Source organism: Hibiscus syriacus, unplaced genomic scaffold, assembly GCF_006381635.1.
Source record: "Hibiscus syriacus cultivar Baekdansim isolate YM2019G1 unplaced genomic scaffold, ASM638163v2 tig00110634_pilon, whole genome shotgun sequence".
Lineage (NCBI taxonomy): Eukaryota > Viridiplantae > Streptophyta > Magnoliopsida > Malvales > Malvaceae > Hibiscus > Hibiscus syriacus.
The window spans coordinates 344,406-362,500 of NW_024062807.1; the positions used below are offsets into that span (position 1 = coordinate 344,406).

The following is an 18,095-nucleotide window of genomic DNA, read 5'->3' on the forward strand; positions in this document are numbered from 1 at the left end:
TTTGTCACCTAATATTAAACATAAACGTTTCTTAATCAATACATTAGCACTAAATACTACTCAATGTCAATTTCATTTTACATACCGAATCGCTCTGTGTGCCATCTTCCTTCATCCTTTTGCATTCGACCATACTGTCAACATTTAAAATTTGTAATCAATTTAAAGTTTATCGATACTTTAATCCAATTACCATTTCAACAATAATAACAAAAAGACATTGATACTTACTAGAAGTACAGATATCTACCCTGTAACACCCCCAACCCATACCCGACCCGGATATGAGTCAGAGATACTACATTGACTTTAAAACACAACTCTTAATAAATAATAGTAAAATATTTGAACTTGTATTAAGAAAATACAATAATATACATACTGTAATATAAGTTTACCAAAATATTCAGAGCATACACAACTTAACCCTTTAATTACATGCCAACTGCTATTTACATAACAAAATGACCTACTGATTAAGTTGCTTCTGATCTGATGGTTGCAGGAGTAATACTGTCAAGCTGCTTCACCTGTCTCGTCTAATTCCTCGGATCCTACGTGTGAAACACTCACACGCTAAGTCATCGACTTAGTGAGGCAATAATAATAAAGCACATGTAATGAAGATATCATGATCATATGAGATGAGATGCAAACATGTACTTAATCCATGTACTGTACATCATTCATATCCATACCTGTAAGCGTATGACTGTAACATTCATGAATCTGTATTAATAAGTTTACTGGCCCATGATAGCATATTGAGAACCTAAGGTATCTGAGTAATGTGAGGTTGTGCACTATGCTGTCACCACAGCTCGTATAAATGCACCGAAGTGCCCCGTAGAATTGCACCGTAGTGCCATATAATGATGTCCATAAGGACCACGTAGAATTCCTTAAGAATCATATACATATACTATGGATCAAGTATGTGTCTTTCAAGACTTCACACAGGTTCCAAAGAATATACATATGTCCTAAAGAACCGAAGAGAATTGCACCGTAGTGCCATATAATAATGTCCATAAGGACCACATAGAATTCCTTAAGAATCATATACATATACTAGGGATCAAGTATGTGTCTTTCAAGACTTCACACAGGTTCCAAAGAATATACATATGTCCTAAAGAACCGAATAGACCCTCTACTCTTGGCATGCCAACTATACCTATAGTTCTCATCTACCTAACATGGGCTTATACATTTCCCGTAGTTCATATCACGTAGACATAGTATTTTCATACCTTTATCACATAGGCATATCATTTACATACCTTCATCACATAGCTCATATAACTTTTTCTGCATATTCATGTCATGTAATACATATAATATGAATTCATGTCATGTAATACATTTAATATAAATTCATGTCATGTATCATAATATGGAATGTGATCATATGTCAAAAATATGGAATCTAGACTTATCACAAGTCTAGAACTGAATATACTACTATATTCATGCTATGCATATGCACTCACCTATACTTCTTTGCTTTTTCCTCGATCGATCCTACTTGTAGATTGTTCCCGAACTCGAGTAGGCTCGGTATCTACATAAACATAATTTTCAAGATGATCATCAGATGTCTATATCTTGAAATTAAGCTTTAATAGCCTACTAATTTAAGGAATTTATAGCTGAGTCTTTCTTCCTTTCCTTTCATTTTTTTTCTTATGGGGGAATCGGTTCCCCTCCTGGGGGTATCGATTCCCCACTAGCCTTCTGGAATTCATATGCGTTGAGGGGGTATCGGTTCCCCCCTGGGGGTATCGATTCCCCTCTATCATTCTGGAAATCATGTTCGTTGAAGGGGTATCGGTTCCCCTTGAATGGGTACCGATTCCCCTAACCCAGAAATCCTATTTTGAGCCCGGAAATCATCTCATTTCAGCTCAAACATACATATTTCAATCCCTTTAATACTCTTAGCTCTCATACACTTACTTAAACTACTTATTATCCATTCAATACCTCTAAAACTAAGAAAACTACTCATCCATATAGAATTGAAGAATCTTACTCCAATTTCAACTTGTTCTAATTTCAATTCTATTACTTCATACTTCTTAATTAGTTTATTGACAAGTCAAAAATCTGATTCAAACATCAAAAACTCATTCCTATCAAAATTTCATCTAAAAATTTATTTTCCAAATCTATCTCTAAAACACTTATCTTGTTGTTTTAATGTCATATAAGCTTTCCTTTAGCTTATATAACATCCAAACTTTCATTCCCAATCTTAAAAATCAAAGAAACTACCAAGGTTTAGATTCTCACATTTACTTGCAAGTTTCACGCGGTTGGAGAAGGAAGAGAAGAAGAGAAAAGTCTGGAAGCTTATCTCAAATGCCCACGTGATTTATAATCTCACCCTAAGGAATATTTAATTATTTCCTTTACTCAATTACTCTTTTGCCCTCTTAATTCTCCTTCTTTATGATTCCATCCTACACCCAATAACCCAAATAGATCATTAAACTCTTCCATCATTATACTTAAATTACCAAATGTTGAAACTTTGCAAATTAATCACTCACCCGACATGGAGGATGTTACATACCCTTTGGTTGCTTTCGAGTCTCGGCCTCAATTTCAAAGTCATCTGCGCCACCAACAATTTTCCAACCCATTGACTCAATTTTTCCTTCATATATCAGTTTTCGCAAATCAAATTATTTTGTTACATACACTTTATTCAATATACAAATATAGATAACTACTCTTGTGGTAAAACGGTTTTCTTCAAAAGAATTTGAATGGCCACTACAAAATGTGTCGGCACATTTATACAACCTATAATATCATTTTCTACCTATAATATTTAATAAAAGTATCGACATTTATATTTTACCTTCAATATCACTTTCTACCTGCAATCGGTCCCAATTGCTTCTTTACTCCAAAACCCCAAACAACACATAAAAACCCTATTCGCGATTACTGTAATAATAAAAAACTAGGGTTTCGACAACATACTTTTCGATTCGACTGCATCAACAACAAACAAACATCGCTTTAGAAACGCCTTCTGAAATGCAGCAACAATTACGCTTCGATTTCAAAAACTCGTCCGTTCTATCGATTTTCAGAGGATATTTAGATATGGCCTTTATATTTTCATCGGATATGTTATTTATATTTAATCGATACAAATACAAAAGTGTCGATACTTTTATGTCAGATATCGATACTTTCGAAATGATAATTACCTATTTCTTTGAAAGTGTCGATAATTTATTACACGTACTTACTAAAGTATCAACACTTTCAATATATCTGGTATCGTTTTACCGGTTTTATTATATTTTTATCTGTTATATCGTTGTGGATCGATATATTTTTTTAAAGTATCGACACATTATAGGCGCTAAAACTGCTTCTCTTTTAAATTCACAAAGTGTCGATTCTTATATAAAGTATCAACACTTTCAATATATCCGGTAACGTTTTACCGGTTTTATCATTTTGATACCGGTTTTATCATATTTTTACATGGTATATCGTTTTGGATCGATACATTTTTAAAAGTATCGACACTTTATAAGATTTAAAACTGCTTCTCTTTTAAATTCACGAAGTGTCGATCCTTATATTAAAGTGCCGACACTTTAAATGTATCCGGTAGCGCTTTACCGATTTTATCATTTCAATACCGGTTTTGTCATAGTTTTACCTGTTATATCGTTTTGGATCGATACATTTTTAATTTGGATCGACACGAACCGACAAGTTAAGTTTGCCGGTTACACAATTTTTTAATATTTCTTCATGACTTAGACCTACTACATTATTATTAGTCAACATTTCCGGTAGCGCTAAACCGAATTTGTTAAATATCTTTTAATGTATCTGGTAACGCCATATATTAGCCGTATATTAACCCGCATTTCCTGAGACAATCCCATAATAATGGCTGCTAGTGACATTTGTTCGAAGAGTTTTTTTTTAATATAAAATTTTATATCCGTCGTTAATTTCGAGGTTTCTACGTTCTTTGGATACCCTTTTAAAAACCTTGAAAGTTGTACAGATAATTTAAGAGCAAATTATAAATTTGATAACTAAACTCTCATACGATTCCTATTTTACTCATCGTACTTTTAAAAAAAATTTAATTTTCTCACTCAACTTTGAAATTGCTCCTATTTTGGTCACTCACCGGTATTATGACATGGAAATACCTAGAAAAACGACATCGTTTTATATACTACAAAAAAATAAATAAAGATCAAAACAAAACAGTTTGGATTTTATACAAAAATATTTTTTTCTTTTCATTTCCCCCTCTTTTTCACCGTTCTTTTTCTTACTCACCAATTTCCCCCCTCTCCCCTCAGCGTGAGCAAATCTGGGTTTCTACCATCACTTTTTTGAGTTTGCATGTTGGTGGTGGCTCCGACGGCTTCGAATGCGGAGTAGGAAAGTTTAGAGTTAGGGGCAAATGTAAGTGGGGGACAACCAAGGCTCATTTTGAGAGGTAAAAGGAATGTTTGTTTGGAAGGAAAACAAAAGTTTTGATGGAAAATGAGAAGGAAAATTGTGAAGCGAAGAAGAAAACGGAAAGAAGACATTGATTCTCTTTCGTCGTGCTTTAATCTTCCGTTTTGGTTTGTACGTAGAAGGAACTGTTTGAATCAGATAACCAAAACATATTTTGATCTTTATATCAATTCCAAATATTTGATTTTATGCTGCTTTGGTCTTTCAAAGCTTGAAAAATGTTGTAATTTTCTTGTTTGTTTACCGGGAAAACTCAAAAAAATGATGTTCTGATTGATCGTTGTTTCAGCGTAATTTTGGTCATGTTCCTTTAGATTTCTTCCTTCTACTTTTGGAAGCAAGCGATGTTAAGACCATTCAAAGGAAGTGGGCAGTGGAGAATAATGGTTAAAATTACTAATAACTAGTTCGTATAGTGGAATGAGATACTAGATTCCTTAAATAAGATCAGAAGTTCGAATGTTGGCATTTGCGTCAGCAAACTAGGTTAAAAGGGTTGTCCCATAATGGGCCTCTGCAGATCATGATCTAGATTAATCGATCAATAGATCAGATACAAGTGATTGATTAAAAAAACGAAATAAAAATTAAAATTTTTAACTTTTTTTAAATATAATATTTTATTGGGTATTTAATTTTAAAATTCAAAAAATAATGTCTGATTTGTTTTAAAATCGTGGTGAATTGATAGTCAAATGTTGAGATCGATGAAAAAAGATTCGAAAGTTTAAGAGAAGTTTCGAAGTATTTTTGGAGTTTCCATGAGAAATTCAATTTGGAATACTTGTACATGAAGAAAAGATGAGTAGAACGTATTATTGTTGGTTGAAATTGATATCGAATGATGATGATTCAATGAACTGAAGTTGGTGAACGATAAATTATGGATTTTAAGCTATTTATCGGTTAAATGAATATTGAATTCGTGTTTAGAAGGATGAGATGAGGTTGGTGAGGAATTTTGAGATTCATTGACCTTTAACGACGATAGCCGATGATAGTCAAAATTGATTAAGATTAAGAAGAGAAAAGGAAAAAAAGCGAAAAAAGAAAAGGAAGAAAAATAAAAAAAAACTTTTTATATGGGCTTAAAATGTTGTGATTTTAGTTTAAATTAAATTTTTATAGGGATTTAAAATAATATTGTTTTAGTGTAAACTATTATGTTATAATATCATTAATTATTTATTAGCAGAGTGATCAAAGTAAAAGTAATTTAAAAATTAAGTGATTAAATTAAGAAAACTAAATTTTAGTGATCAAAATAGTAAATGGAAAGAAAGTTGAATGATGGAAAAAAGTAATTTACCCATAAATTATAAAAAAATTTAAATTTCTTGTTCTTTGCCATCGATTTTCTTCGCGGGAAATTATACGGTGTGACACCTTGAATATACGATTAAAAAAAATTGATACTAGTTTTATTATTATTTAAATAACAAAATCGATAAAAAAAATTACTTAAAAAATTATTATTTTACATAAAACATCAATATTTTTTAACATTTCCGGTAAAATGTCCAACAATAAAAAAATCGATAAAAAAATAACAAAATCAGTAACACTCTACTGATTTTGATAAGAAACCCGATAAAAAATCTATTAATAACAAAATCAATAGAAATAATAATATTTTCAATATTTTTTATTAATTTTATTATTTAAATAATAACTAAACTAGTAACACTTTTTTTTTTAAATTTATATTAAGGGTGTTTTGTTTATATCTGTTTGTTCATCTCTTTTATTATTTTTACTTTCTCTCATGAGCAACGACTACTCTCCTCACTCCTTCACGAGGTAATCTGAAATATGCTTTCCTTTGGAATTTGTCTTTAATCGTTTTAGTTCTTGATTTTTCTCTGTTCTTCCTTGAATTTTGCTGGAGCTGAATTTTCCACTGTTTGATGTGTTTCTTTGGCTACTTTGTTTGATCCTTTTACGCCTTTTCCTTTTAGGGATCTGGGTTAGTTCTTGTTTTGGAAATGAATAACTTGTGTTCAATTACAATGGCGATTTTGCTGGAATTTTGAAGAATCGCACTACTTCCTTACTTTCCCCCACCTAAGCCTTTGTTTGTGATCGGAAATCGCTGCTTCCGTGGCAATTTTCGTTTCCAATTGGGGGACCCTAGTGATTCATTAAAACTAATGATTCTATTGGCAAAATTGTTTGAATGTTGTGGTGAAAAAACTTATTTGAACGAGGTGTGTCAAAATTTATTTGATCTAGGATGGTTGCTACAGTAATCGAGAACTTATCAGGATTACATTGTGATTTTAAGAGAACTTGTTGACTGTACGACTATTTTAAGATCTCAACATGCGTGCATATCGACTTCCCCATGCACGCTAGCTGGCAGCGATGCAGTCCGAAGGCACGGAACCTTGCCGGCGACGCATAGGAGAAGGATTCCTGGAAGTAACATGATAAATTTGTCATGCAATCAACACGTTTTCTTGAAACCGTCTTGTAGTCCTTGTAAAAAAATAGTACTGATGTAAAATAAAATTGTTAGTATTGATTATTAAATAATAATGGAGGAAATAGAACGATGTACTGTGTGGTGGTATGGAAGCCACTGCTTTAAAAGTAATTTCGTCTGGATTGGTGTAATGTCGAATTGCCTCCCAAAGTTAACTCCTGTGCCTTCTTGTTCACTTATGATCTTGTTCCTTCTTGGATTAGTTTAGATTTGTTTTGAAGATTAGTTTGTTGTGCTTGACATTATGCTGTCTTGGTGTGTAGACTGTAACCACTGTCGAGGCTCCGTTAACTCCTGTGCCGAACAAAGACCCGTTTAGTCCCGAGTTAACCACAGAACCTCTGTAAACAGCAATGAATCCCGAGGAGAGAACTCTTGTCGAAATCTTAGATGAGAATAAGAAGATCGACCTTGCCGAGTACATAAACTATGTTAGTGCCCCACAAGCTGGTGCCATAGCCACATTTTCCGGCACAACTCGCGACAGTTTTGAAGATAAAACAGTGGTGGAACTAAGATACGAAGCATATGTACCGATGGCGGTTCGTAACCTCAAGTCTATCTGTTACTCTGCTAGATCATCCTGGGATCTCCGTTCTATTGCGGTTGTCCACCGCTTAGGGACGGTTCCTATAGGAGAAACAAGTGTGTTTGTTGCAGTATCGGCTACTCATCGTGCTGTTGCTTTAGATGCATGCAAGTTCTTGATCGACGAGTTGAAGGCATCTGTTCCGATTTGGAAGAAGGAGGTTTATTCTAACGGAGAGGTCTGGAAGGAGAATGCGGAATTTCTCGAGCGGAGGTCGGAACTCGGTAAGGATGGGGGCTCTTGCCGAAGGAAGGTTGAGATCGAGGCACATGATAAAAAGGGTTGTTTCAAAGCCAAGGTCAAGGTGGAAGAAGCTGCAGATGCTAGCACTAGCTAAGGTAATTAAAGACGATCGTTCGAATTCCGAGTTTAATTCAGCCAGTTCATGCGATCATTTTCTAGCTTATGGACTCTTTTCCGTCTCGAATATCGATTTCGATATCGATTATCGACGTTGATCCCGATTCGTATCGTTTATCAATCATCTAATATATGCGCTGAACTATGAAGTTGGACTAATATGGAAACATTGGGCAATGTAGCCTCCAAATAAGAATTTGATGTTTTATGGTACTATTTTATTTTATCAACTCGCAATTATTTTTTTTCAAAATTAAATTAGGATATTGAATTCAAATTTTAATTATTTATTCTTTTAAACATTTTAATATTTATTTATTTTAATTTTTTATAATAATATAAATATTAAAATACAATCAAACAACATATAATACAAATAGGATGGGAATATATGAATATATCAAAATAATATATATCTTGCATAATTATATTTTAATTAGTGAATAAATGCAATGAATTTGAAGTATTGAAATGAGGTGTTCACGAGTCAAATTTGATTAAATTTTATGTACGATATGAATAATTTTATACTTATTCAAATTCAAATATTTTCAAAAATATTTAAATTATATTAAATCCATCTAAGATGAAAAAGAATGTTGTTTTCTCTATAAGATTGAAGAACCTGACTTTGAACAATTGTTTTATATAAGATGTATGTAACACCTCCAATCCGTATCCGACCCGGATCCGAGTCCGAAGTGTCACATTTACTTTTTAAATCATTTTCCTTTACAAACATATTAAAAATGTAAATTCACATTTCAAGAAAATGAATATTTTACATTAATTAAATCAATTGATTTACAAACCATATTAGAGCATATTTAATTCAATCCATTAGTACATGTCAACTATATTCAAAATAACAAAATACATTTAAATCATCTCTTTTCTGATATGAACTTCGTAAGGGAGATGCTGACCTGTCTTGCTCTTCTTCGTTTCCCTTTTCGCTTTCCGGAACCTACGTGTGAAACACTCACACGCTAAGTCGATGACATAGTGAGGCATAAATAAATTGACTATAACATATTATTATTAATTCCTACTATGCACACTTCATGCCATCATCATAACTATAGAATGCATTATGCATCAAAACATAACTACATACATATACATATCATTTCATTATCTTTATTAGTATTCTTATCATCATCATTAATCCCTTTTTCTTACCATATACACAACATATAACATGTATATCACTACCCCAAGGAGCAAACATATCATCATGTAATTTCTATAACATATCTCATATTACCAAACATACATATCACATATATTTCCCACATAACTCATATCATATGATTCATATCTTATTTTTATATCATCATATCTATCGTCTATGTTCATTCACTTAATCTCTTATATTCATATATCACATATTCATATTATTCATACAAATCATGTCACTCATACACTAACATATAACTCATACACTCATAACAACATATGCTCATGTTCATGAATTCATGCATAATAGTATAGGAAATAGACTTTTCGTAAGTCTTATTTCCATTAAACATCATATACTATCTAAAATGCACTCACCTGACCTCACTAGTAAATATCAATTCCTTATCTCTTCTTGATGGCTATTACTTGACACCTTGTCCGGACCTTGCTCTCGATTGATATCTACACACTCACACGTATAATATACATATCAGCATTCCACTTGACATATTCTAATTTTCATTTCTTAAACTAAAAGAAAGATTTATTTCTATTTTCCCTTTAAAGTGTATCGATACCTACTATAGGGTATCGATACATCCCTTCACTGGTGTATTGATACATTGCAGTGGCGGATCTAGAAATTAAAAAATAGGGGTCCAAAATTTTAATACCCTATTATAAAAAAATTTGGGTATGCAAATTTTCTTATTATTTTCTATTCCTAATAACAAATTAAACTAAATTTAATATTTTTCTCAAAATAATGGGTGTGCAATGACTCCCCTAGGGAGCCATGTACATCCGCCCCTGATACATTGCCTATGTATCGGTACACAAATTACATTTGAAATTTCCATTTCAAAGAGGGTATCGATACACTCCTCAAGGTATCGGTACCCTTTGAATATCTTCCTGAATTTACTCTTGAGGTATTAGTACCTGTTGAATGGGTACCGATACACCTAGCCCAGAAACTATGTTTTTAGCCCGAAAATTCACTCAATTCCTCACAAACACTTCATGTTTCAATCCTTTACTTATTCATAACTCATATATACATGCTTTAACCCATTTATACTCATTAATCACATCTCTAACTCCAATATCCTATATTCTACATAGAATTCAAGAATCATACCAAAATTTTAACATGTTCTAATTCCAATTCTATTGCTTCTTACTTTTTAATTAGACCATTGACAAGTCAAATTCACCTTCAAAATCTATTAACTCCTTCTATTTCAATTATTCACTTAAAAACTCCTTTTACTTAATCTCTCATAACTTGTTCATCTTGGAGTTTTAAGCCACCTTAATCTTTCTTAAAGCTTTCTTAATACTTCAAGAATCAAAACTAAACTTAAAATTCAAGAAATAACCAGGATTCCAAAACTCACCTTTGAAATGGAGCTCACTGGAAGAAGAAGCTCCATTCTCCAGACTTTTCCTTTCATTTTCCCTCCTTATTCCACATGGTTAATTCCTTATAAAGAAATTATAAAAATCTTCCTTGCAAAATGACCATAATACCCTTATTACTTTCAAACTTTATTACTAAATCCATCATCAAAATTTTCTAATTAAATCCCTGAACTTTTAATCTTTTTTGAGATTGGTCACTATGTTTTCAAAACTTCTACCTTTTCCCGTGCTTATCTGTCAAATGCTTGCAGGAATTGCCTAAACCGCTGCTTCCGGTTGCCAACCGCCCTGTTCTTACCTACGTTTTGCACCAGTTGGAACAAAGCAACCTTAAAGATCTGATTGTTGTAAGAAAAAAAATCCTTTGTGTGATGGTTTGAAATTTGTTTTTTTTATTTCGGTTTGAATTGTTTGGGGTGGCAAAATAGGTGGTTGAAGGGGAAGATGCTGCGCTTGTTGTTGGTGCTTGGATTTCTGGGACTTTCATTGATCGTCTACATGTCGAGGTTCTTGTATCTGATGTTCCTCCTGGTGCAGTTGCTGCCACCCATAGGCGACACGATGCAGCAGTGACTGCAATGCTTTGCTCTATCCCTGTTAGTGGACCTCTAGAGTCTGGGTCCTCCGGTGGAAAAGATAAAGCCAAGAAACTGGGACAATACAACATCATCGGACTGGACCCTGGCAAACAGTTTTTATTACACATAGCAACAGGTTAGCTTTCCACTCTCCTATTAAGCGTGCTACGTCTATTGGATCCTTAAAAATAATCTTGTAATGCTTTATAGGATCTGAAGTTGAGAAAGATGCTCGACTTCCAAAGCACATTCTCCGTGCAGTTGGCCAGGTATTGCTTTCCATCAATCTGTTTACTTATACCACTCTTCAACAAATGTCAATGGATGCCCAGTATGGTGAAATTGATTACTGATGGCATTGTGAGCTGCAACACACAAGTCTAGAGGCTCAATTGTCAATTTTAAAGCTACTAATATTCTTTTTGACGAATAATTTAAAAAGCTAAGATTGAAGTATAGATATATAATTTTGTGTTTTTAATGTAGCTTATCATGTAAAATCTATTGTCTTTATAACTCTTTTTCTGTATACATATGTATATCTTGTTCCTTGCTCTCTATATGTGTGTGTGTATGCATATATTATCTCTTTTGCCTTTTGATCATCAATTGGCTTAAAATTTGTGAGATATTCATTTGCCAACCTCATTTTTGTTTTGTCTTTTATATAGATGGAAATTCGATCGGATCTGATGGATGCTCATATGTATGCATTCAAGAGGTTGGTTCCCTCCACGTGACATCCCCATCCCTACTTGCTTAGAGGTCAGCGGTGTCCCCTTTCTTTTTGTAATAATTCCTCGTTGTATCTTCGCTCAGGTCTGTCCTGCAAGAAGTTTTAGACCTAAAGGATACATTTCAAAGCTTGAAAGAGGATGTACTTCCTTATCTTGTCCGGAGCCAGCTGGTTAGTATCGCTAAATGTCCAAATATCCAAAAGCTACATTTTGACCTGAATAATCGAATTTTGTTCCGATTCTTTTGTAATTACCAGAAATCAGAGGCCTTATCAAATAGGACTCCACATGGAGAAGAAAATAGGAATGAGAAGGTTACTTCCCAGAACAATCAAGTATTTGTCTCTCGAATCCTTGCTAACGCATCTATCCCAAGTTTTCATGACCGCAGTTCTGAGAATCCTGATGGTTCTGCCCCTACTCGGAAAACCCATAAATGCTGTGCTTATATTGCATGTAGCAGCAGTTATTGCGTGCGCTTGAATTCCATTCAAGCATTTATGGACGTCAATCGAGATGTGAGTTGTATTTCACATTTATGCTTTTTCTTGTTTGCCATTGTGTTTTTAGTCCACGTTTTATGTCGTCTAGTTGACTCTTCTCTCTTACTAATGTTTCAGGTTACTGGTGAGGCGGATCATCTGCTGAGCGGCACCTCATCAGATCCCAATAATATCATAGGTCCTTCACCAAAGCTTGGAACCAAAACTACTGTGAGCCTACTTCATCCACACACTGTTATAATTTTCTAAAATCAGTTGGATAGTATCAGCGCGTTATAAATCTTCCTATGATTAGGTGGGGCCGCACTGCATGCTGGGTGAAGGTTTGGAAGTCGGTGACAAATGCCAAGTAAAACGGTCTGTTATTGGCCGTCACTGCCGGATAGGTTCCCATGTTAAGGTATGATGATTTATCTTTACCTTAACTAAGGTAAAGCAGAAAGTACCTGGGAGTCTGTAAAACTTGCCTCTTGCGGTTTCGTCATTTATGAAAATTAAACGTTTCGAGCTTTGGTAATTGTTTCCCTTCGTTACTTGAAAATTTGTTTCATTGCATATGCAGGTTGTCAATTCGGTTGTAATGAATCATGTCACGATCGGCGATGGCTGTATAATGCAGGGCTCTGTTGTTTGTAGCAATGTACAGCTTCAAGACCGCGCTGTTTTGAAAGACTGACAAGTAATTCCCTAAAGCTCTTGCGTAAACTTTGCAGACACTTGAAGAATCAAATTGTTTTTCGTACCATTTAGTATTCGTTTGTATCCATGGTTATCACATTGTGCTTCTTATAGGTCGGGGCAGGGTTTGTCGTCACTGCCGGAAGCGAGTATAAGGCAGAATCCTTGGCTAGAAAAGAGAAATGAGCGAAAGCTGTATCCCCCGCATTGCTCGAGAAAATGCCTTTTGGGCTGTCGCACTCGAAAAAGGAAGAAAATGTAGCAAGGATTTTTTAACATTAAATTGAAATCAAGATAGACAGGCTGAGTTTAATCTTTGCAAGTGGCTTGTTACATTTTCCAGAAAATTGTATAGACAATTAAATCATAGATTTTATTCATCATCAAAGAAATTGTATTAACAAGCCTTATTCCCATATGTAATGGGGTAAGGGGGAGGTAGGATAGTAGGATGCCCCAAACACCAGGTTAAGAGCAGCTTCTGTGTGAGACCTCCGAATTATGAATTGCCCACCATGAGACTCGATCCCACGGCCACAAGATTAAGAGCCTTCTGCTCTATCAACTGAGCTGGATGGGTAATTCAGATTTCTATTTTTTAACTTTTCTTTATAATCAAGTATTTATCTCAAAATCCTCTTGTATTTTCTTCAATGTATGAATGTATTTAGTAAAAAGCCAAGGTTCCTTTATATAGTCTTCCACCTTCTCAATAGACGGTGGAGATTAGTTTTACGTCCAGAACTTTCTATACGAATCTAAGCTTGAAAAATTCTCCATAAACTTCAATATTCTTCCATAACTCTCCCGGTATTCTAGAATCTTATTCCTAGTTCTAGAACCTTAGAGTGTTCTGGGATATTCTAGAGTATTCTACAACATTCCATAAGGCTGTGGATCTTTCTATTGTGTTCTAGAATTTTATGTTATATTATAGAACACTTCACTAACATCTATAAATTTTTAGTTAAGTATGAAAGTATAGGTGGAGAGATTTAGTTTGTGACATAACACACTCATTCTTTATAGTCGCAACTGTTTGAATCTAAAAAGAAAAATAATATTATCACTCAATGGGTGGCTGTCCCTTGTTCCCATATGTAATGGGGTAAGGGGAAGGTAAGATAGTAGGCTGCCCTCAACACTAAGTTGAGGGCAGTTTCCGTAGGAGACCTCCGAATTATGAAATGCCCTCCATGAGACTCGATCCCACGACCTCAATATTAAGAACCTTGTGCTCTACCAACTGAGCTGGATGGTCATTTCATAAGGTTCTTAATCTTGAGATCGTGGGATCGAGTCTCACGGAGGGTATTTCATAATTTGGAGGTCTTCTACGGAAGTTGCTCTCAACCTGGTGTTGGGGGCAGCCTACTATCTTACCTCCGCTTACCCCATTACATATGGGAATAATGGACATCCATTTTTTTTTACTCAATGGATGAGTTATTTTTTAAATATATTAAATAAAAAGACTTAGAGTTGATTTAAAGTCAACTCTGTCGTCTTCTTCGGCTGTTCATGGCATACTTTCCCACAAAATTCCCATGCATTGACATGGACATGTTGGTGGCATGGATAGACTTTAACAGCAATATTCCACAAAATATACATACAATTTAGGTGGAAGGCAACAAGCAATTCCCTCAGCCTATTCCTCTTTCTGAAATGATGGATTTTCCGGTGGATGTGTGGGAGCAGGAAGGGATGTATGACTGATCAATGAATGCATTTGAAAGATGGTTACATATCAACATCCATCTGCTTTGTTGTAACATTTTTATTTGCTTTGTTTGCTTTCATTCATTTGAATGTGCAAGGACAGCGGTACTGCTTTTAGCAAATGAACAAAAGTAATTCTTTAAAAGAAAAAAAAAATTAGGTGGAAGATGAAGAAGGCCTCCTTCTGGGACCCGAGACATCAGTGAGATATCAATGATAGACAGTTATGGAAGGGACAGTCTCAGGTAGACAGTTTCTATGAGGCGTATGCCTCCCAAAAGGTAACGGAGGCGTGCAAAGGTTTCTTAGGGCTGGACGGAGATTGACCCTTGAGTGGAAAGGCAGAAGGGAGCTTGACTGCAAGATCCACCCGCCGAGCAACGACGAAATTCGGTCTTAGTGATTCGACGGTACCGAATAGAAGATTCGTTGCTCAACGGATTAAAGTTACTCTAGGAATAACAGACTTGTATATATATATAATATACTCATTTGTAATCTACTTTCCCATTAAAATTGTTCACTTTAATTTTTTAAAAGTTAAAATTTTTAAACTTCGATTATATTTATTTTAAATAGTTTAAATAATAAATTTTATAAAAATATATATTTAAAAATAAACTCATGCATAACTTACGGACAATGTTTGATATTATTAAACTTTTATTTGTAATTTTTTATTATCTTATTTTTAATAAAAACGTTAGGTATGATTCTGAAAAACTAAAAGCTTAGTTAGTAAAACGGGTCAAAACTGATAGTTTAGATACGAAATGCGTAATTTACCCAAAAACTTAGATAAAAAAAGAATGAATGGTTGTAAAACGATAAGAGAAGAAGACAATAACATATAGATTTATATAAATAAATTCTAAATGGGACAAAAACACAGACAGAAAAAGAGTTAAATTATAAATTTATAATCTTATTTGAAAAATCCTACCTCGCATCAATCACATTATCAAATATTTTCCTTTTTTTCTCTTAATTTATTTATTTATAACCAAACGGATCGTATCACGAAATTTTCCAGATCAGTCCATATAAAATTTGAAATTTTCCAGATCAGTCCAAATAAAATTTGAGTAATGAATTCTAACAATACATATTTTTGTAATATTTCTATTAACTAGTTACAATAAAAACAAGTAAAAATTTCCCCATAAATCATCATAAATATGTTCACTTTTGGTTTGAAAGACTGGGTTTAGACTTTGAGGCTATATAGTTGTGAACATAAGAAGAATCCCAAAAATCGTGACCGATCGACAAAGTTTCACCCGGCCTTATTTCTCTTCTACGATCAAAACCTCGTGAACGATCGATGATCGATCAACGTTTTATACTCCGCGAACCCTAGGATGAAAATCGCAATCCCACGCGATCTCGACGGTCAATCGACGACAACTACGACAGTGTATGACTAGGATGAAAAGGGGCGGCAGAGGGTTAAAGATAGAATTTGGGGATTTTAGGTATTTGGGGGCTTTTTATAATTTAAGAGAGATTAGGGTTTTTTTATTATAAATATAATATTATTTTTTTTAAAAAAATCAAAATATAAGATTGTGACACGTTTCATTTTATGAGAGAAACTAACGCCGTTGACGGCTCGGACACCTAAGTGGATAACGTTTGTAACGTTATGCACCTAGGTGTGTCAAAAAATAGTTTAGGTACCTATTTGAAAATTTAGGTATAATTTGGACACTTATTTTGATATTAAGCCTTTTTTAACCAAACCGATCGTATCACGAAAATTTTCAGATCAGTCCAAATAAAATTGGAGTAATGAATTCTAACAATATTTTGTAATATTTATTTTAAGTAGTTACAATAAAAGCCCCATAAATCATCATAAATATGTTCACTTTTGGTTTGAAAAATCGATTGAAACACTGGGCCCTATATAATTCATTTCCCAGAAAGTGTCGTTAACTTCTTCAATAATTCATTTCCCTTTTCGTTGAAGGAAACTTGAGGACCAAGTCATTGCATTTCGCTATATAAACGAGGAATTACTGCATACAAGCTCATTGTTCCTTCTCAGCTGCCGAGTTTGATATCCTCTCCGTAACATCTTCCTTCAAGAACAACCAACAACATGAAGGTATACTTTCTTCTTCTTCTTCTTCTTCTTCTTCTTCTTCTTCTTAATTTTTGGTTTATGCAATGGAATTATTTATTCGGACGCGTACCCGTATCCGACACTCGTGTTTAATAATTCGCAGCAAAAGATTGTGTTGAAAGTGAGCATGAAGTGCCAAAAATGCAGGACCGAGGCGCTCAAGGTGTCAGCGAAACAAGAGGGTGAGTGACATATACATATACGATTCTCTATCGTTTCGTGTTACGTCGTTAGAGTTTATGACCCGAATTTCGTAACGGAAAAAACAGGGGTGAACTTCGTTGGATTGGAAGGTAATGAGAAAGACAAAGTGGTGGTGATCGGAGAAGGGTTTGATGCCGTCAAGCTAACTACCGATTTGAGGAAGAAAGTTGGAGCTACCGAAATCATCTCTTTGGCAGAGCAGAAATGATTTTTCTCTCTCATGGTTTTAGGGTTTAAATTTTAAAAGTTGTTTCTTGACAGGGACTACAATGAAGAAAGCCATTTTTCTTTTATACTTTCATAAAGACTCCTTCAAAAGGTTACATTACCCACTTAACACGATGCAAGTGAAGACAAATATTTAAAAAAGAAAGAGGATAGATCACGTGTTTAGTATCTAAACTATCAGTTTTAGTCTATTTTACTATATAAAGTTTCAGTTTTTCAAAATCATACCTAATGTTTAATTTTTGTTTCACTATAGTACACCCACCATTAAAAACTTAAGTTTTTGTTTTATTTTAGTGCCCCGGTCAAAATTTAACGTTAAGTTTTGAAACGATTAAAAGTTTAAGTACTAAAATAGACCAAAATAGATAGTTTAGGTACTAAACGCATTAAGTTTTTAACCTGAATCAAAAACTAAACTTCAAGTATGGTTTTGAAAAAATGAAAGTTTATTTCATACCCCAATTTAAAGGGCTAAATGTTATTAATTTAAAGTATTGGATTAAAGTAGTAATAAGAGAAAAGTTGATGACAAAGAGCATAATTTTACCATTCTTTAAGAGAATTTCATTCATATTTCGTCATTCATTCATATTTTACCACATGTGCCAATATGTTCCTGGCATTGAAAGGAGTTGACCGGTGGTCGTGGTGTCGTCGTCATCGTCACCTTGAAGGAGGTGAGAAAAAGGAAGTTTGATAGTTCATAAAGATTGTTTTTCGTCGTTCTCCGCCGCTCATCATCGCGAAAGGATGCT

General features: G+C 34.0%; 3 protein-coding genes across 3 annotated transcripts; all 3 read left to right on the top strand.

The window, feature by feature from the left end:
- Nucleotides 1-6,257: 6,257 nt before the first annotated feature.
- On the top strand, nucleotides 6,258-8,165 carry LOC120136580 (molybdopterin synthase catalytic subunit-like). The gene is made up of 2 exons (XM_039152562.1): nucleotides 6,258-6,318; nucleotides 7,267-8,165. The coding sequence occupies exon 2, from the start codon at nucleotides 7,357-7,359 to the stop codon at nucleotides 7,927-7,929; it is 573 nt and encodes a 190-aa protein (XP_039008493.1). The 5' UTR covers nucleotides 6,258-6,318; nucleotides 7,267-7,356; the 3' UTR covers nucleotides 7,930-8,165.
- A 1,735-nt stretch (nucleotides 8,166-9,900) lies between these two features.
- Nucleotides 9,901-13,053, top strand: LOC120136607 (translation initiation factor eIF-2B subunit gamma-like). Its single transcript, XM_039152584.1, has 10 exons — nucleotides 9,901-9,904; nucleotides 10,749-10,906; nucleotides 10,988-11,273; nucleotides 11,348-11,406; nucleotides 11,809-11,858; nucleotides 11,957-12,044; nucleotides 12,132-12,392; nucleotides 12,495-12,587; nucleotides 12,673-12,777; nucleotides 12,940-13,053. The coding sequence occupies exons 1-10, from the start codon at nucleotides 9,901-9,903 to the stop codon at nucleotides 13,051-13,053; spliced, it is 1,218 nt and encodes a 405-aa protein (XP_039008515.1).
- Nucleotides 13,054-16,824: 3,771 nt separating this feature from the next.
- On the top strand, nucleotides 16,825-17,400 carry LOC120136638 (disease resistance protein Pik-1). Its single transcript, XM_039152608.1, has 3 exons — nucleotides 16,825-16,887; nucleotides 17,009-17,087; nucleotides 17,175-17,400. The coding sequence occupies exons 1-3, from the start codon at nucleotides 16,882-16,884 to the stop codon at nucleotides 17,315-17,317; spliced, it is 228 nt and encodes a 75-aa protein (XP_039008539.1). The 5' UTR covers nucleotides 16,825-16,881; the 3' UTR covers nucleotides 17,318-17,400.
- The last annotated feature ends 695 nt before the right edge of the window (nucleotides 17,401-18,095 follow it).

Bases quoted from the DNA above. Each gene is read 5' to 3' on its own strand.
- LOC120136607 (XM_039152584.1), top strand. The intron at 11,859-11,956 runs GTTGGTTCCCTC...ATCTTCGCTCAG, and splicing joins CATATGTATGCATTCAAGAG to GTCTGTCCTGCAAGAAGTTT. The intron at 12,588-12,672 runs GTGAGCCTACTT...TCCTATGATTAG, and splicing joins AGCTTGGAACCAAAACTACT to GTGGGGCCGCACTGCATGCT.
- LOC120136638 (XM_039152608.1), top strand. The intron at 17,088-17,174 runs GTGAGTGACATA...CGGAAAAAACAG, and splicing joins GGTGTCAGCGAAACAAGAGG to GGGTGAACTTCGTTGGATTG.
- LOC120136580 (XM_039152562.1), top strand. From the start codon at position 7,357: ATGAATCCCGAGGAGAGAACTCTTGTCGAAATCTTAGATGAGAATAAG.